The sequence below is a fragment of the Primulina tabacum genome, chromosome 7, assembly GCF_025594145.1.
Source record: "Primulina tabacum isolate GXHZ01 chromosome 7, ASM2559414v2, whole genome shotgun sequence".
NCBI lineage: Eukaryota > Viridiplantae > Streptophyta > Magnoliopsida > Lamiales > Gesneriaceae > Primulina > Primulina tabacum.
In genome coordinates this window covers 41,896,889-41,916,754 of record NC_134556.1, presented here as the reverse complement: position 1 = coordinate 41,916,754, position 19,866 = coordinate 41,896,889, and the positions used below count along the sequence as shown (strand labels likewise).

Genomic DNA, 19,866 nt, shown 5'->3' with positions numbered 1-19,866 from the left:
AAGCTATCGAATCATTACATTCTTTTACGACCATTATTATGGTTTATACAGCTGCCCATTGTCTATACATAAAAGGAAAGGATAGAGAAAGACAAAACTAAAAAGCGGAGAAAAAAACGAGGTCCATTGTTAATAATAATTTAAAAAAAGTCGAAAAAGAGTAGTTTACTGTGTTGGCAACGATCCGTTGGACTTTCAGCAAAGACGGTGAGCCAAAACCCTTCTCACTTATCAGCTCTCGATTAAGAGGATTCCTTCTCTCTCTTTACAGAGTCTTGTTGTTTCATTACATTTTTGGATCGCGTCTCCTGTGGTGTGGAGCTGCGCCGACCTCTGATTGGCAATCCGTCATAAAGATTCCAAGTGAGTTTGTTTATCATTTTTTTCTGTATTTCTGGCCCATTAAGCAGCAGATGATATTTAAGTTGTATTTTTAGAGGAAAGTGTTGATTTTTACGGTTTTGAGTCCACGTGGTGGGATTTATTACTGATTTTGTGTTTTTAGGTCAAGATTTGTTGGAGTCTGGTGAAGGAAAAGAATGGAAGTTGAGTTATACAGGAACCCAGATTAATTTTTTATTGTTTCGTTTGATTCCGAGTTAAAGAGCGAGAAATAAAAGGAAAAGGTGCAAAAAAGATTAGTCTTTTTACCTGTCGGTGCAGAATATGATCGAGTAAATATTTGAAATTGGATAGAGCTGTTTGTGAATTGATTGGCACTGATGGATAAAGGCAATGAAAATTTGGTATCTGCTAGGAAGTTGCTAAAAGCCAGTGTAGAGAAATCCAAGGCTTTGGGGTTGTCTTTAGAAGAAGCTGGGCCAAGATTGGGACGAGATTAGCCAAAGACTGCCTGCTTTGGAACTGGTGATTAGACCGATAAGGGCTCAAAGAGATGCCCTTGGTGCTGTTAGTGGTCATATAAATCGAGCCGTGGTCCCTGCTGCTGCTGTTCTTAAGGTTTTTGATGCCATTCATGGGCTTGAGAAATCGTTATCCGATCCCCAATATGATCTTCCAGGGTATCTTGGTGTGCTTAAACGGCTTGAAGAGGCATTGAGGTTCTTGGGGGAGAATTGCGGGATGGCAATTCAGTGGTTGGCTGATATCGTGGAGTATCTGGAGGATCACAGGGTGGCTGATGAAAGATTTATTTCGGGTTTAAAAAAGGCACTTAACAGTCTACGGGAACTTGAGGCGGGTGAAGAAAAGGGCCATCTTGATGGGGGCCTTCTTGTAGTCTCATTGGATAGATTGCAAAATGAGTTTAGGCGCCTTTTAATGGAGAATAGCGTGCCATTGCCTATGTCCTCTCCAACCATGGCAGGCGAACAGGCCTGCATTGCTCCATCACCTTTGCCTGTTGCTGTTATCCAGAAGTTACAGGCTATTTTGGGGAGATTGATATTAAATGACAGGCTTGACAAGTGTATATCCATATATGTTGAGGTTCGTAGCTCAAATGTACGTGCGAGTCTGCAAGCACTAAATCTAGATTACCTTGAAATATCTGTGTCTGAGTTCAATGATGTGGCAAGCATAGAAATATACATAGCTCAGTGGGGTAGGCATTTGGAGTTTGCCGTGAAGCACCTGTTCGAATCTGAGTACAAACTTTGCAATGATGTGTTTGAGAGGATGGGATTGGATGTGTGGAAGTCGTGTTTTGCAAGAATAGCTTCCCAGGCCGGGTTTCTTGCTTTCCTTCAGTTTGGTAAAACAGTCGCCGAGAGTAAAAAGGATCCTATCAAACTTTTGAAATTGCTGGAAGTTTTTGCATCCTTAAATAAACTAAGATTGGATTTCAACCGTCTCTTTGGCGGAGCAGCCTGTGCGGAGATCCAAAATCTAACTCGGGATCTAATCAAGAGGGTGATAGAAGGCGCCTCCGAGATTTTCTGGGAGCTTTCGATTCAAGTTGAACTGCAGAAGCACACGCCACCTCCTGTGGATTGTAGTATTCCAAGAGTGGTGACTTTTATCACTGACTACTGCAATAAGCTTCTTGGGGATGAATATAAGCCGATTCTTACGCAAGTTCTAGTCATTGAAAGAAGTTGGAGGCATGAAAAATTCCAAGAGAGAATCCTCACAGACGAGCTTTTGAATTTGGTCAAGGCCATCGAACTGAACTTGGAAACATGGTCCAAAGGTTATGAAGACGCCGTTTCGTCTTATTTATTCTTGATGAACAATCACTGGCATGTCTATAAGTATCTTAAAGGCACGAAACTTGGTGCTCTTCTTGGAGATTCTTGGCTAAGAGAACACGAGCAGTACAAGGAGTACTATTTGACTACATTTTTTCGTGAGAGCTGGGGAAAACTTCCAGCTCTCTTAAGCCGGGAAGGTCTGATTCTTTTTTCTGGTGGGCGTGCAACGGCTCGGAATCTTGTCAAACAGAGGTTAAAGTCTTTTAATGAAGCGTTTGACAACATGTATAAAAAGCAGTCCAACTGGGTTATTTCAGAAAAAGATTTGCGGGAGAGAACATGCCAGGTTATTATTCAGACAATTGTACCAGTTTATCGCAGCTACATGCAGAATTATGGCCCGTTGGTTGAACAAGACCAAAGTGCAAGCAAATACGCCAAATATACGGCTCAGTCTTTAGAGAAAATGTTCGAATCTCTGTTCCATCCAAAGCCAATGAAGCAATTCAGTTTTAAAGTGAGGCAGCCGAGTGGGAAATTTAATAATGGAGCTGTTGATCAGTATCAAACTCCCCCAACTGTGAAGTGATTGCCTATTTGGAAGAACCATGCATCAAGATCTGTTCGAATCAGTCCATGATCTACAACTGTGTGTATATATTGGCTATTTGAGTAGCGTGTCCACAAATCCCATTCAGATATAATAACACAGGCGATATGGGAATCATTCCTAGGTTGGTGACAAGAATTCTGATGAGAGTGAATGTCATTTGAACTTCCGGAAGACCCTTTCTTCAGCCGGATGAACCTGCCATCTTGATGACTTCGATCTGTTTAAAATTAATTATAAACTATTTATTCATAACATATATTCATTCCCTGTTCAATCTCTGCTTAAGCAGCAGCACGAAGTTCCCTTCAATTTTCGAGCATCCAATTATTTGGGATTAGTTTGATGTGATGTTCAGAAGTTTTTCATGTTTCTTCGACAAGAACAGGTAGAAGGGTACATTAACTGTAAGAATTCAGAATAGAAGTGTTATTGGAACAAGGTTGGTTTCTATTGTTTCCGGTGTTCTGGAACAGCCACACACCACCTATCGCATAGGCAGTTTTAATTTTTTACCTAAATATTTAATTTAGTTTTTTATCTCTTTATTTCTCAAATAATTCTTCTGTATCGGATTCAAACTCAAAATCAATGTGATATTTTTTTCTTTATTCGATATAAATTGATTGAAAAATATATCAAACAATTATTTTTTAAAAAAAAATAAAAAAATTATATATGTTACATTAAATGAAAAATGTCTAAAACTCATGTATACTCACTTTCATTTTTATTAAAAATAATCTTTATACAAACACTAGTTAATTCATTCTTTTCTTATCTATATGTTTTTCTTATTCTTTTAGAGATATTTTTTTCTAGTGCTGATATTTATTTACGATTGTTTAAAATGAATTAATGTCATTCGTTTTATTTTTTGACTTGTGATCACAAAAACTCACAAGATTTAAAATAATATTTATTATTTTTTATTAAAAATATTAAATATAAAACAAAACAATTATAATATTTGATTGGCCCAAGTAGTAATTATTTTTAATAATTAAAATTTATTATTTGATTAATTATTATGTAAAAATTGATGTTTTAATTATTTTCTATTATTATTTTTGAATTTGTGGCTTGATTTGATTATAACTCAAAATTCATTCATACGATTGTGAATTAAAGAATTTATTCACTTATATATATTATTGATACAATATCATACATTTAAAAATTTATGAGCATACACATACAAATATAATTATATGGAATTAAATATATTAAAATTTAATAATTCACATTAATTAGTAATATCTAAACTTCTTTATTCAATATTTTCAGATACAAGTACATTTTTTTTTATTGCTAGACATATTGTTAAAAACAAAATCAATATATTCTTTTACTAAAAAAATTGGTTCAAATGAATGATATTATTTAATTATTTATTAAAATTGAAAATAATTGTTATATATTTTAAAAATTATTTAAATGAGGGGGAAATAAAATATTTAGAAATAAATTATCTGATATTTGTTTCTTAATGAATAAATTTATATAATTACTGCATTTTCAACGTCCAATTTAACACTGTTATTTCTTCATTGCTTATCTTAGTTAGGAAAAAAAAAAACCACTTTTGGAATAAAATTCCTGAATTTAATTTATAAATATTACTGCTATAAAAAGAAAACGATTGAAATTGCTAAATGGACTGTCCAATGAGTTCCGTGCTCTTGCCCCGATTCACCCTCAGTTTTAGGATCCGACCCGCTAGGGTCACGCCAGGTACCTCCATCTTCCTACGCACCTCAGCGCGAATGGAATCGTCAACCGCCACGAAAGTAGCAGCAGACTCCAACAACAATGCTCAAGATTCAGGGAGCTCGGCGGCGGAGATGGTTGTTCAGTACGTGGTGCTACGGAGGGACCTAATCGACAGTTGGCCGCTGGGGAGTATTGTAACTCAGGGCTGCCACGCCTCCGTCGCCGCTATCTGGGCTCATAAAGATGATCCGGATACTCTTCTATACTGTTCCCCTCCCAACATTGATTCGATGCACAAGGTTAGCAAATTCTATCGGTGCTTGTTTTTTTTTTTTTTTGCCTGTTTATTTTTTTGGTCACCCAAGCTTTAATACAACTTCTTACGAATTCCGTATATTCAAATAATCGCTGGATTCATTAAGTTCTCAAGTTGAATTGCTAAGAAAGACAAGTTTTTGGAGCCTTTATTTATTTATCTGTAATTCATGGATGTAGTTTGAAGTGTATATGTAACTGTAATTCTTTTAATTACACATTTTTTGGTAAACAGCAAAAAGTTATCTTTAGATGACAAATATCCAAGTTTGTTGTGGCTGCAGTTGAAAACTTTATAAAAATAGCTTAAATTAAGAAACACAAATAACTCATAGTCCTTGAGCAACAGCTAATCTCCCAAAAAAAAAGAAGGTAAAACTTTATTGTTTATCATACACAAATAGAAAGCTGCTTCTACTTTGTGTTGAAATAAACGCTTCAAGGAAAAAAATCTGCTTAATAGAGTGAGTTTCTTATTGTTTTTCCTTGCTAGAATTAAACACACATCCCTTCGAGTCTAACAATCATAAAAGATGGTGCAAGGGAGCAAACATAGATGTCCCTTAATGTCTCCCTCCACCAAATGAAGTGTAATTAAGCTATTGCAAACTTCATGAGCTCGAGTTACCACCTTGTGTACCTGTATTGATGTGTCAATACTGTCATACTGACCTCCGGTCATTGCTGGAGTCGATTGAGAACATGGGAGGATTTAAAATTGTCTTCTTGGTCTCGTTCTTTGTTTAGTCGGCATGTCTTAATAGCCAACTGCCTCAAATTATTGTGTTGGATTGCTTTTGTTTTGCTGTTTTCGTCATATATAATTATCTGTGGTTGTAGCCAAGGGCTATATTCTTTTTAATTCACATAGTGACATAAGAAAAGCAATACATGGTGTGTGTCTACCATATATTCCAGTTATCTATCTCTGTATGTCAAGTTAAGGGGGACCGTAGGAGTCAGTTTATACGATATGGTTTGGGAATACGCTGACAACTTTGGTTGCTATGATGAAGGTAACTCTCGAGGTGAAGGGCGAAACACAAATTCGAAATTTATCAGAGAAGCTAGAAGCAGGTGGTGTCGCTCATAAGTTGTGGATGGAGCATCCCGAGAACATTCCCACAGTGTCTTGCAACAAAACCCTATCCTAAATCACGTGTTTCCTCATTTTTCAAGAAGCTTAAACTCTGTAAATGACATCCATTCAAGTGCCATTTTTGCTGCTTTAACATCAATTGATGGCAATTTTGTTCTTAAATGCAAACTATGGGAGATGCTATAAGCTTTTATTTGTATCTCGTTCTTATGATTCAATCAAGGATACAATTAAATAAAGCATTCATCACCACCTCGGTGCCTTGATGTAAGATAAAATAAACCTAAAACATGTCATAATATGTGCATCAACACAAAAAATTCAGCGAGAGAACTGGAGTGGAGTTGAAATGCTTCTAAAGAAGCGATCTAGTATATTTTGAGGACAAAATTGCAAGTTTTTTTTACAACTGGTACAACCAACCCAGCTAGATCATGCAATCTACGATATCTATTCATTAAAACATAATGGATGAACAATTTGTTGGGGATTGGGATACATCACACACATTAATTATTAATTTTTTTTTATGTTTTTGAAGAAAGATTATTTTTCCATTAGCACAAATCCAACATTAAATTAATACAGGGGTAGGAGGTACAGCCCACTCTCTTCATGATCAGACATTGAATCAACTAATTCTCCAACACGGGTATGATCAGAAAAAACGTTGGACATACAAATACACCAAAAATGAAAGCCTGAATATTCCAATTTCTGATTCAATATGTCAAACAAGTATCGAGATCGAGCAAATAATTTATATACAAACACAAGTAGTATCGATATTCATAGTGTAACCAATCGCCTGGAGCAAATGGAGCAGTAGAATCTGCGCTTGGTCCTGAAATAAAGCGGCACGAAGCACAATCGCCACTGGCTCTGAACGTCCATAGCTTGCACCATGCCGCCGCAATACGGGCAAACCCCCGGCGCCGCCTGCCTGCCTACCACCCTCTCGTCCTCGTCGCAAACAAAAACGAAACACATGTTTTCCCCTTTAAGCAAGTGCTCGATCGAGATTTCTGAACCTTTTTTTTCCTGCCACAAAAACAAAAAAGAATGGGGTTTTTGAGTTGAATGGGCGATGAAACTAATTTAACGGAATAGTGGGTTTTCTGGCGAGAATTTTGATGGGTTTGTATAAAAAAAAGGGGCGGTGCTTCTGGAACAAGCTAGTGGTTCAATTTCTTTCAGATTTTCAGACGGAATTCCGTGTTGAAGATTCTGGCAATCTATTGTGGTGGTGATGCGCGTTGACGTTTCTGTGGGAGACAACGTACGCGTGCTGCTGACTTTTTAAATAATTTTGCTTTTACACCAATACTACATTTTGGCACAGAATCCATCTCGCTCTTTTTTGTTGTCGTCTTTTTAAAAATTTTCAAAAATAAATAAATAATTTCGAAAAGTGCTTAATTCGTTTAGAGTGGCAAGTCTACCGGTGAAGTGTCTAAAACTGATATTTTTATCTGGAAAATTGAGAAAACCAAAATAAAAGAGAGGAAATTGAGTCAAATACAAATGGATTGGCACTGTTGAATTCGCTTCTGTTTCCGTAAGGAGATGAGTAGATGACAGTTTCAAATGCCTCAGTAAGAGCCTTCACCTTATTTTTCCTCTGCTCCCGAAGCTTGCTTGTTGTCTAACTACGGATTCCTTCTTAGCTTTCGGAACTTGTGTTTTCCTGCCACGTTCTCTGGTTGCCGACCCGCTTCTTGAGCTTCTATTTCCTTCATCTCGTGAACTTCACTTTCGGTTCCCACTGCTTCGTTCTTATCAGACACTACTGTTTTTGCCGGTTCTTGGCTCATCTCTTCAACTCCTGAAGTGGGGTAAGCCGCAACATGTTCAAGAGTTTTACTGCTGTTAACTACATTTATATTATGCGTGTCTGAAAATTCTTGATTATTGTTGTTGACAATGTTGACGGTTTCTGGCACCTGTACGTGATATGTCTTCTCTAAATTCTGTCTTGACAGCGACAGTTATATCTTGTTTATCATTCGTAAGATGATCAACATCTTTATCGTTCTCTGCTTTGGTATTCGCGTTACTGATCGGGTCCGGATCCACCTGCACCAAAACAAACATCAGCCTTGTTTTCGTTACTGCTCCCAACTTGAACGGCCTCTTCTTTGGCTTCATTGATGGATGATTCTTGAACTCGGATATTGTTAAGGTTGTGCGACATCATATGAATTGGAAACCTCAACTTTCTCAGGCGGGCTCCAGAATTGTTCCTTTGTCGTTGCAGCACAAGCTCTGATATCTTGCTTCTTGACATATATGAATCTTTTCTTTACGCTATCCACAGGTATAGTAAACGGGGAACCCAATTTTCGGGCCGGAACGCTCTTCTGCATGGTAGCGGTTTTGCTCGAAAATGTGGATAGCCGAAGTGTAGGATTTGGTGAGACGCCAGTATTTTGTGGTGTTGAGAGAGATGAAAGATTGTCGAAAGTACTTCTCCTTGTAAAAGTGGGCTTGTCGGCAGTATCTCCCGGGGACCAAAATTTGTGCAAGGCAGGTCTCACGAGTCCTATTTTGTGAGTCGGATCTCTTATTTGGATCATATATGAAAAAATATTACTTTTTATGCTAATTGTATTACTTTTTATTGTGAATATTGGTAGGGTTGACATGTCTCACAGATAAAGATTCGTGAGACCGTCTCACAAGATATCTACTCTTCCGGAGATTGGTCTCTTGCTCTATTGCTTCGAGATAGTGGTGGTTGGAGTTTTGGTCGACTTGATATAATATAATGAATATGTTTAAATTTTAAATAATATTATAAAAAAATTATTATATTAAAATATTTATATCATTGAGATAATATTCAAATTTTAATAATAATATTATGTTATTAAACTCCGATAATTAAATACTACCCTTTAAAATAACATTATGGTGTTTAATCTATAATTTGTTTTTTTTAAAAATAGTAACAAGCTTTTATTATAACTATTTTTAGTCTTTCAAATGCATCAAATAATATTCCCCAAAATATCTCTTTTCCACAGTGATATTATTTTCAATACAAAATTAGATGCGGAAAGAAATTATCCAGTCACAAAAACTTGCCAAACATAAAATTTATCATACATTCACGTTTATATCTTGTGCCAACGATAATTAAAATCTTGAAAATCAATTTCAGAAGATATATTTGCACCTGAAGCGATGTTTTTTAAAATTTAAAACGAGGCTAAATGATAAATTTTACTACAATATTTTTTTTAATACATCTAGTTAAATAAAAACAAGCACAATTTATTATTGGTGATACCCCTGGAAAAGCTCGGGTCATAGATGACCCGAGATATTAATTGACAAGCCCGAATCATGGTAGGATGGCGGAAAGGGCTCATGAGTTGCAGAGCAAGTAAGTACCCGGGAAGTTATCCACCCTGACAACCAGAGGCCCGAGCACTCGGGCAAATTCCCGGCTGATGACTCACTATCCGGGAAGCCTCGATAGTAGTGTGACACTCGAGTGCGAGAACAGAAAAAATCTTACATCAATAAGCGTACCTGACAGAATCATACTGATTTGACGTGATAGAAAGGACATGAAGTTGATGTGACATGACTATAAGTGGTAGGTGAACACTGAAAACAAGGTCATTACCATCTTCTTTCATATAAATATCAGGTTCATTCTACATTAAACAGGGGTGCACACACCTATTCATACCAGTAGCAATATTTTCTCTAAAGAGCTTCCTCTTTTATACCTGCTAACTTAAGCATCGGAGTGGCCATGCAAGACACACTTTCGACGTCCATTCACGAGTTCATTTCCTTTTTGCAAGATACGGTTGCAGTCATATTATACAGAGATATACTTTCAACACAAGATGTATTTTCTTGCTCATCTTCCCAAACAAAACTCTCATACCATCCGATGGATTGTCTCGACCCAACTAACCCAATTCACCTTAATCACATCAATTATGTCTAAAAAATGGAGCCCCATTTAGGGGTGGGAAAAAATACCGAAATACCGAAATACCGAAAAACTGTACCGAAAAAATCGGTATACCGAACATTTCGGTACGGCGAAATGTTCGGTATCGGTATCGGTATGAAATATTTTTTTTTTCGGTATTTCGGTATATACCGAAATACATTTTCGGTATACCGACATTTTTTCGGTATACCGACAAAATTTTCGGTGTCGGTACGGTACCGATATGAACTTTTTCCATATCGAAAATTCGGTATACCGAATGTGCGGTATACCGAAAATTCCATACCGATATTTTTGATACGATATACGGTACCGTACCCACCCCTAGCCCCATTTAACAATTATTAACAAATAAAACCAGTAAAAATACAAAGTACACTTGCAAAAAACAAAAAAAAAAAGAAAAAATAAAGCAAAGCACGAAGATGGAAACATTTTCGAAAAACTTTTTTTTTTCAATAAATAAATATATTATTAAATCACATGAAAACTCATATAAGACGATCTTACAGATCATATTTTATGAGACATATATCTTATTTTGATCATCCATGAAAAAATATTATTTTTTATTGTGAATATCGATAGAGTTGACTCATCTCACAAATAAGATTATGAGACCGTATCACAAAATAACTAGTTATTACATCAAATTCAATGTATATAAAATAAGTTTTTTTAAAAATAAAAAAGACCAGAAAGCATAACTAACCCCGTAATTAGTGAAGTTCACTCGGCACCTGAAATAAACGAATACCAATCATTCCATTTCAAATTCCCATTTTCCTCCAAATGGCAGATTCTCGATCCGGTGCCGGCGGAAAAATTGTTGCCAATAGGAGGAAACAGCGTCTCGCTACCACCCCATATGACCGCCAGCGGTCGCAGCCTCCGGCTGATAAAAGTCCTGGTTGGTTTTCTGGCAGAGTTTTACCATCCGCCCGCGCCATAGCTTCTGGCGCTGGAAAAGTACTAGCAAGTGTTTTATACTCCGAGTCTTCTTCTTCGGAAGAATATGAAGACGAGGACTCTGGCGATGGTGCGCATTCACTTCCGTTCGGTTTTTTAATTATTTTCCTTTCCGCGCCTCTTGGTTTCGATTGTTTTGTCGTGTTCAAATATACGCGTATTCGTGATATAATTTCTACCAAATGCGCGTGAATGTTGGTTTCCATTATTCTTGATCTTCTTCACTGGTCGCGGTCTCCTGCTTTAGATTTTTTGTGTTTCCGTTACCTAAAGTAGATGCGATGCTACATAAGTCACGGAAAAGGGAGCCATTGGGAGAAAGATTTAGTTTATGGGTATATTTTGGATTATTATCATGAGCGCGTCATTGGATCGTTATCCTTTAGATGCACATCGTCACTCTATAAGATAAAGCAGGCATTGATTCTTTTATAAGTTTCGACTTTATATAAGATGTATTTTGTAGTTTTATGACTTTGGGTGCATCATTCAAATTTATGTCTTGAGCATATCACACCATGAAACCCTCAAGCTTGCATTTTTTTTCTTGAGATGACTCAAGCTTGCTTTTGCAGAGTTTCTAATAGTGATAATTTTGACAAATGTGTACTTGTGATGTAATTTATTATTTCTGTTGATCACTTTTTATTTCCTCTCCCATACTCTTTCATATACACCGTTTGATTAACTCGTGTTTTTGTAACTTATTTTCTCCTCTTTCTTTTTGTTTGGCAAAAGATGATCTTGACAATGACGAAGATGCTTACGATGAAGTTAATGCCTTGCACGAGGTAACCTCACTCTTATAATACAACTTTTGCACCATATTAATGTTATGATTTGCATTGGTGGATCCCCCATTTTTGGACTAGGTGTCATGTTTCTATTTACGTGCGCTTGCATCATTTTCTACAGGAACAAAGAAAAATGTTCTTCCAGAAGTGAAATACTCATTTTTTATATTTGAGGAATTTGACAGATTTTACCATTCTCTGTGGTTGACGTCATTCATAGTTTGTGTAGTTTATTTCTAAGAAGGGGTGAAATTCAATGGACTTTTTTAGAAGGATGATTCTCAACATCTGAAGTATAGGAAAAAGATTCCTACCTTCATGGAATTTATAGTTTGTTTTACCTTTTATCTTCTTGATCCTTTGTCAAATCCTTTTCGTTGATTCTAACCTTGGTACGGAATAAGAATCCGAGCACATCAGATGATTACGTGATTTTCCCAGTTTTTGATCAGGCAGTCAGTTAACTCATATCTGAACCCAAATTTCAGTAGAATAAATCAGTTTCATTTAGATTGTTTTGGAGTCTCATATCATGTAATGCATTCTTGATGCATGATCTGTGCTGAGATCTGTATCTCGAGTTTGAAATGTTTTCATAACCAGAAAACAGCATCTGTACTGCCATTCTTTTAAATGTTGGTGAATGAAATTCCCTCTAGAAAGATGTCCTCTATCATTTTCGACTAATGTTTCTTGATATTTTATTGCAGAGGATTGAAACAAAACGGAAAATTGAACAACTTATAATGCAGGAGACTTTTTCAAGGTAATCACAAGAACTTTGAGGTATTTGTCCCTGGCTTGAACCTTTCTGGTTCTAGTTTGTTATTATTGTTTTTTCTTTTATAACATTGTTTATTTTTTCCATTCTGGTAGTTGCAAAGATGAAAGTGTCGGGTCAGGTATCTGCAAATTATTTAAATTAAGTAGTTGTTCTTTGAATTCATCTGTCCAACGGAACTTAAACTTTGAAACTTTTATCATCTTTTACTTTCTTCTGTGTTTTTTTTCCTTCCACAAAACTTAGTTCCAAGATAATGCATCTCAGGTTTTGAACTTGATAGTTTGTTTATCTCAAGAATGAATAATTATCTTACATACATGTAGTTTGATGGTTTCAGATATCTGTTTTAAGGAGATGAGATGATGTTACTTGTGCTGGTAGAACTCTATGACTAGTTACCAGGACCTTTCATGCTGTACTTAAACCTTGCAAGCGATATCCATTGGGCATGCGCTAATGATTAAGTGCTCAAATGTTCACAATAATCTGATTGGCTGTACTATGGACAGAGTTGTTTTTGCTTACTGTTATTTTCATCTTTTACCAGAGAAGAATGTGATAGGTTGACTGAACTTCTTAAGTCACGAGTTATTGATTGGTCAATGGAAGCAGAGAAAAGATTTGCTGCCGCTCCTGGGAAAATGACCGACAATGGTTCTTTTGGTTCTTTCCTTACAATAAATCATATATTCATCCTGGGATGCATTCTTCTCATTCTTTGATATATTTGTTATTTTCATTTACAGAAGTTGGGGATACATATAATGAAGCTGTTTTGGAAGCAAAAAAATGGTTTCAAGAGAAGAAAATGGGGCCAAGTTCAGTGGCAAATGCAGATGAAGGGATGTGTGATCTCAATGCCTCTGAGACTGAACATGTTAGTGATAACCTTTTTGTGATGATAACCTTTTTGTGATATTTGGTTCATACCACATACTGGTTGATCTTTCGTTTACCAGTAATATTTGGACTATTTATCTTTTTCCTCAACTTTCTATATCCTGGTACCTATTTTATACCCGGACAGATTTTCTTTATCATTTTTGATTTCAAAGATGTCACTTTTGTGCCCTTTTGAGTTTGAGATTTGTTCCTTGGCTTCACAAAGAAATCTTGATATTCGGATAATGTCATCTCACGATTTGATTATGTTAATTCAGGTCAATGGTGCAGTCGGTTCTCCTCTTGATCTGGCCAGATCCTATATGAGAGACAGGCCACCTTGGGCGTCTCCCACGAAGAGAATTGAGTTAAGCACGCCTCTGACAGCAAGAATTGAGTTGATCAAGGAAGGAACATCATATTCAGTTGGCCATGACTATCTGTCTTCATCAAAGGTGCATGCCTGATTATTTCTCCTTTACACCTCTGTTCCTGCATCAGAAAGTGAGTCTCCTTGTGGATTGCTGTAAACTGAACCTTCAACTCTCTTTTCATTTCAAAACTCTGAATTGTTTTGGGACTGGAGCTATAGATGCTACCTGTGTCAGTATATCTCCTGCTTCTAAACTTCGTGGATGGTGTGGTTTATTAACAATTTGATTATTATGCAGAAGATTTGTGTCAATGTATTTTCAAACTCAAGCTGAAGGGTCTATTGAGTCTGACCTTTGTCCAAATTTCAGGGTTTTTTGTTGCCATCACATCTGTGATTTATCAAGGCACATAGTTAGCTGACAAATTCTATAACAAATTTATTAATCTCATCATCTGTTTTCTGTCCTTCAATGATCAAAATTATTTTAGTCATGGATGAACTTTTTCTTTTTGTCCTTGTATTTTCTTTGCTTGCACTTGTTTCAGGTCATCCTATTTATTCACCTTTGTTTTAGTGTTTATCAAAATGTTGCAGAAACGGAATTCTGTTGCATCTGGATCATGGAATATCCATGAAGAATTACGGAGAGTGCGTGCAAAAGCAACTGAAGATATGCTTCGCAGTTCGTCTTCCAGAATTGATCCATCATTGTTTGCTATTGCGACAAGTAGGCAGGAGGGCATGGGAAAGAAAGCTATTGAGCCAGATCCTTTTAGGAAAAATCACCAAATAGGTGTGTTGATGGATGCTGGAGTGAGTTCTGATCCTGCCCTTGCAGGTTGGTTTGTTTCTTGTCTGAATGTTCGGTTAGTCACATAGTCGCTGGTGAGCTATGTTCATCTGAAAATAATGTTGATTTTATTTCTATGTCAAACAAGTGTAATTAACAAAAACATGCATTGAAAAGTATTGATTTTTGGTCAGTTTTGGAGTTAAGGCAAGATGGTAAGGCAAGTAAAGCATTGTCATCCAAGCCAGCTAATCTTTCTTCAGGAAATAATGAGGTAGCTGATGAGTGAGAGTTTTCTATAATCTGTTGATTAATATATAATTATGTAGAACTAAAAATTGGAACTGAATTCAGTTCTAGAACTGAAAATTTTACGCTGCACTTGTTAGTGTCTTAGAGCTTCAAGTTTATTTTTTCTTAAAGGATTCAAAAGTTGGTCAAATTGACGGTGAAAGTTTTATGCTCAAACTCCAACGCCCTACCAGTTCCAAATCCGAGGAGCTCCATACTGGTATGCAGTCTTTATTATTTGCGTTCGAATTTGAGTTAAATTTCTTTTGTTGCTGATAACATGTGAATAGAGAATAAGAAAGGAAATATCAGCTGAACCTCACATGTGATTTAAATGGAGTTCCTTTGCGCTTCTTAGGTTCTGTTATGTCATGTTTTCTTCTTTTACTTCTCAGTTATTATGGGATTAATTGAAATCAAAATTTGGATATTAAATCATGCATCTTGTGGAGACTAGACACAAGCGGCTTTTTATTGACTGTGAAGAATCCAAAGAAGATATGAGGATAGTCAGTCACAAGCAAAATGACAGGGTGGAGGGAGTAGGGACTATGATAAACCATAGCATATCACAAATAGTTGGGTTTGTACTAGGTGATTTGAAGAGTCACATCTTTCCTCTCGTCTTTAATCCCTGTACCCAACACAGTTAGCACCATTTCTTGTCAAAGAACGATTTTAAAAAGTCAAGATTCTTGAGCACTTGCAAACTATCAGTTGGTAACAGTTTACCACAATTGGGCATGTCATTGTGATGTCGATTAATTTTGTATACCAGAGTTTCTGAGACATAGTGTGCGTGTGTGTGTTGGATATGGCTCTTCACCTCAATCTCTTTACAGTTTCACATGAACCTCCAGAAATTGAGGTTACTAAAATCGGCAGAACACCAGGAAGGAAGCCAATAATCGATGGTTTCTCGCTATCTCAGACTAGGTGATGTAAAACTTGCTTTCTTTCTCTTCTTCTAATAGTGAAAGGAAGCCGCACTATTTATCTCATTACACCCATTCTTCCAGCTAATATTGGTTCTACTACTCAGTTTGTCTGCTGGAGGTATTACTAGCGAAAACCACGAGCAAGACAATGAGGATAGGCGCGATACCAGCAAGGATAGGTTTCTGAAGGCGGGCAATTTGGAGGGTAGATGTGAGCTTTTGACCGAAGCTTGTGTAGAAATCCCTATTGTTACCGAAACAGCTAGCATTGCAAGTGATTCTCACAATAGTTTGAGCATGCAACCTGAAGAGTTATCAGAAGAGATGATTCAGCCGTCAACAAATGAAAAGACTGATCTTATGCATGGAAAGCAAGTAGCCAAAATGTCAGATGGGAGCCTCCGAAGAAGCAAGAGAAGAGGTAAATGAGGGATGCCATTTTGTTTCAGTAAAATTACGCTGTACACTATTTTAGGAAAGATCTTCCACAAGTTCTGTTTTAGGACAATATGTTCGAGTTGTAATTTAGGCTGCTATGTATTTCATTTTTATGAGCTTGTAGTTGTTTTCGATGATGCCCTAGGTCTTTTCCTTTATAACAAGTGAGGCTGTGATTGCATCAGCAATGATGTTCAACTAGTATTGGCTTTAGTAGGTTGGAATACTTTGGTTATATTTTATCATATTGACAAAAAATTGTTTTATATATAAAAATAAATAAACAAGCACCAAATGGAAAAGAAATATGTTTTATGTTTTTAAGAAAAAAGTATGTATATATATTTATATATTAAAATGATGAATGTCGAATTAAAGTCAAGTTATCAATAAGACATTTGATCGTGTTTGGATGAAAGAATTTAGATTGATAATTTTGATATTAATGAAATTGGAGTGATGTAAAAGTAAAAAAAAAAAGTTCATTTCGGAAAGTTGAGAGCGTTATACTGAAAATTACTCACAGTTTATGTGATGAATATTTACTAGAACTTTTACTGTCTTCAGATATCAAGTGACAAGAAATGGAATAAATTTTAAACGCAACCAAAGAAGCCAATCCATACTTTACTTTGTCCCCATACTAAAAGCTGGAACTTTCTGAATTCCAGCATCCACCATTACTTGCCTCAACACAGCAGCATCGTCCCATCTATTAGCCCCAGCAAATATACTTGACAACACAACATATCGTCCACAACACTGCGGTTCCAACTCAAGAACTCGTTTCCCTACTTTGTTTCCCAACTCAACAGCCCCATAAACTCGACAAGCACTCAAAAGTGCTCCCCAGACAGACGCATCAGCCTCAAAAGGCATGCTTCTCACAAACTCGTATGCCTCCTTTAAAAGCCCGGCTCTACCCAAAAGATCCACCACACATCCATAGTGTTCCATATTCGGGATAATAGCGAAATCACGTGTCATAGAACGAAACATTTCCAGACCCAAGTCCACGAGCTTTGTTCGAGCACAGGCTGAAAGGACTCCAACAAAAGTAACTTCATTTGGGCATAATGCTGAATCTTTCATTGCCTCAAACATACGTAAGGCTTGTTTTTCCCTGCCATTTGAAGCCATAGAACAAATAATCGCATTCCAAGTACATGCCTCTTTTATAGTCATCCAATCAAAAATTTTGATAGCATAATTTAAACAGCCTGTTTTCCCATAAAAAGATATCAATGCTGTTCCAAGGAAAACACTCGACTCCGTATTCCGATACAAGTATCCATGAACCTGCTTCCCTAAACATAATGCACGAGCATCATCCAAATTCGCACAAGCAGAGAGGATGCTTACAAAGGTAGCCTCATTTGGCCGTAAAAGACCACAAATTACGTACCCATCCACCATCATTTTGCTAAAAAAAGCAATTGCTTCCCTAAAACGCCCTTTTCTCATGTATGCATTGATCACACTTGTCCATGAATATATATCTCTCTCGGGCATGTTCAAGAACATTGAAACCACCAGTCCCATGTCCCCACTCTTCCCAAATGCAGCAAGCATTGCATTATAAGAAACAATACATGGTCGAGGCATCTCATCAAACATCCTACAGGCACTGCTCATATCTCCGAACTCTGAGAAAAGAGAAAGAAAAGATGCTTGAACAAAATGGTTGTGTAATAATCCTCTTTCGACACATTGTGCGTGATAGGAGCAGCCGATTGATGAAGCAAAAGACGAATTTTTGAGAAAAACTGTGGCTTTGAGAACAGAAGGAAATGTGTGATCATTGGGAGGGGCTTGATGCTGAAGCATGTGGATGAACAGAAGGAGAGAAGTGTGTGGTTGAGAAAGATTGAGGTAGGTTCTGATGAGACTGTTGTAAAGAAGAGTATTAATCCATCGGTCTGATATCATTAGGTGACCATTGGTAATCAAGAGGGATTGGATTTGTTTAACTTGGTTTGAACATTTGTTGAAGCGTCTAAGAAGATGGAGCAAAGACTCAGGTGAAAATAAGTTCACCTTAAGCATTCCAATAATGTATGGTATGATGAATATAATTCATTTTCTACCTTTCATCGAACTCATATACACAATGGCATCTATCTTCTCAGATCTCAGCAAACACACATCCATAGTATTTAACCAATGTTTCTGTTGATAACATATGAAGATAATAAGAGGGTAAAAAGCAAATAGTTCAAATAATCAACTTTCTTTTACCATCTTTTCATTTGTGTCACGGTTCTTGGAGATGATTCACTTGTGTTTTCGTGTTTTGTATCAGCAAACATATCATCTCAAGAAGATGTACGCAAACACAGAGCTTTAAATCTTGGAATTGAAGTTATCTTACCAGGACTTTGTGAGGAAAAAAGCACGAAACATCCTTACATAATAAATCAAAAACGCAAATTAAAGAATCAGCAGTGGCTTCTTCAGTCATCCCATGCTAGCATTTAGATTCTGTACGTTCAATCACATTTGAAAAGAATTAAAAATAATTCGGTGGGACATTTTTCCGAACAGGTGCAGAGCTGCTTCACTGACTCAGTGACTTGTACTTGTATATAACGATGCTCCACAGAGGATAGAATATAACGACAACTGCCAACTAAGATACGGGAAAGATTCCTCGTATGTTGCTTCTCGAAAACTCTCAAAGTCCTGAAACGAAGCATCCGTTTTGCTATTTACGAACACTATCTTACTCAATGGATAAATGTATAAAAAAGTTTATTTTAATAATACATTGTTAGAAATGAACTTAGTTTTAAAAAAATAAATAAATTTAACTTAAAATTTTATCTAAAAAACTCACAACATACGTAACATGACCAACTTTAGGTTGGCTGACAACTTTTTCTATGGCTTTGTCCGAATCGAAACATTTTCCTCACGTTTAATCCACTTTTTTTTTACGCTAATTTGAACACTAAAATCAAATGATATAACTCTTTTTGAGATAATAATATAACTTTTTTGTACTTTATCGACGGGTATTCAAGAAATTATTCCGAACAATATACACAAGTACATTGCAAAAACTAAACCCAAAGAATTATAACACTCATTTAACACTCCTCTCCACACAGGATTGAACGCCCCTGTGTCAGTTTATTTTTTTAAAAAAATTGGACTCAAAAACCGTCGCTTTTAAGCCGTCGCTGATTTGCTGACACGCGAGCTCCACGTGTTTTGAATTATTTTAATTATATTTTATATTTTATGAACGCACATCTGTCCGGTTATTTTTTTAATAAAATTGGACATTTAGCGAAGGTTTTGAAAAAAACCGTCGCTAAACGTTGTTTTCCTTATTTAATGTTATTTAATGTATTGGTTAAAAGTAGCCGTTGGAATATAGCCGTTGCAAAGTAGCCGTTGGAATATAGCCGTTGCAAATTTTAAAATATATAGACAACTTGTACTATACAATTCTTCATTCTACAAACATACCATTTGGCAAACACATACACTTGAATTTGTTTACTCCAAAATGTTATTTATTATTTATTATAGCCGTTTTCATTTCTTTTATTTTTATGCAAGTGTTATTTATTATTATATGTTGTACCGTTTTATTTTAGGTTTATAATAAATTTTTAATTTTAAATAAGTGGCACTCATAAAATTAAATTATTTTACGTACTAAATATATAAAAACATATTATTATTAATATAAAATAATAATAATTTAAATTTCTTAAAAAATTTGAAATT

The 19,866-nt window shown here is 36.1% G+C and overlaps 4 protein-coding genes and 1 pseudogene across 6 annotated transcripts; 3 read left to right on the top strand and 2 right to left on the bottom strand.

The window, feature by feature from the left end:
• Nucleotides 1-134: 134 nt before the first annotated feature.
• On the top strand, nucleotides 135-3,270 carry LOC142552291 (exocyst complex component EXO70A1-like; annotated as a pseudogene).
• A 1,135-nt stretch (nucleotides 3,271-4,405) lies between these two features.
• Nucleotides 4,406-6,136, top strand: LOC142552289 (uncharacterized). Its single transcript, XM_075662019.1, has 2 exons — nucleotides 4,406-4,775; nucleotides 5,808-6,136. The coding sequence occupies exons 1-2, from the start codon at nucleotides 4,419-4,421 to the stop codon at nucleotides 5,943-5,945; spliced, it is 495 nt and encodes a 164-aa protein (XP_075518134.1). The 5' UTR covers nucleotides 4,406-4,418; the 3' UTR covers nucleotides 5,946-6,136.
• A 393-nt stretch (nucleotides 6,137-6,529) lies between these two features.
• On the bottom strand, nucleotides 6,530-7,225 carry LOC142552290 (uncharacterized). The gene has a single exon (XM_075662020.1). It carries the CDS (start codon nucleotides 6,878-6,880, stop codon nucleotides 6,680-6,682), a length of 201 nt encoding a protein of 66 aa, XP_075518135.1. The 5' UTR covers nucleotides 6,881-7,225; the 3' UTR covers nucleotides 6,530-6,679.
• A 3,348-nt stretch (nucleotides 7,226-10,573) lies between these two features.
• Nucleotides 10,574-16,341, top strand: LOC142552288 (protein KAKU4-like). Of its 3 annotated transcripts, none has more exons than XM_075662017.1 (11): nucleotides 10,574-10,905; nucleotides 11,574-11,626; nucleotides 12,340-12,395; nucleotides 12,961-13,067; nucleotides 13,160-13,290; nucleotides 13,574-13,750; nucleotides 14,266-14,509; nucleotides 14,656-14,735; nucleotides 14,885-14,972; nucleotides 15,613-15,688; nucleotides 15,795-16,341. In XM_075662017.1, the coding sequence occupies exons 1-11, from the start codon at nucleotides 10,659-10,661 to the stop codon at nucleotides 16,117-16,119; spliced, it is 1,584 nt and encodes a 527-aa protein (XP_075518132.1). In that variant the 5' UTR covers nucleotides 10,574-10,658; the 3' UTR covers nucleotides 16,120-16,341. The 3 variants fall into 3 exon arrangements, with proteins under 3 accessions (XP_075518132.1, XP_075518133.1, XP_075518131.1); XM_075662016.1 differs by having other exon boundaries at nucleotides 10,575-10,905; nucleotides 15,595-15,688; XM_075662018.1 differs by lacking the exons at nucleotides 14,656-14,735; nucleotides 14,885-14,972 and having other exon boundaries at nucleotides 15,595-15,688.
• Nucleotides 16,342-16,627: 286 nt separating this feature from the next.
• Nucleotides 16,628-19,045, bottom strand: LOC142552287 (putative pentatricopeptide repeat-containing protein At1g10330). Its single transcript, XM_075662015.1, has 2 exons — nucleotides 18,965-19,045; nucleotides 16,628-18,810 (listed from the first exon to the last, which is right to left on the bottom strand). Exon 2 carries the CDS (start codon nucleotides 18,172-18,174, stop codon nucleotides 16,756-16,758), a length of 1,419 nt encoding a protein of 472 aa, XP_075518130.1. The 5' UTR covers nucleotides 18,175-18,810; nucleotides 18,965-19,045; the 3' UTR covers nucleotides 16,628-16,755.
• Between the last annotated feature and the right edge of the window lie 821 nt (nucleotides 19,046-19,866).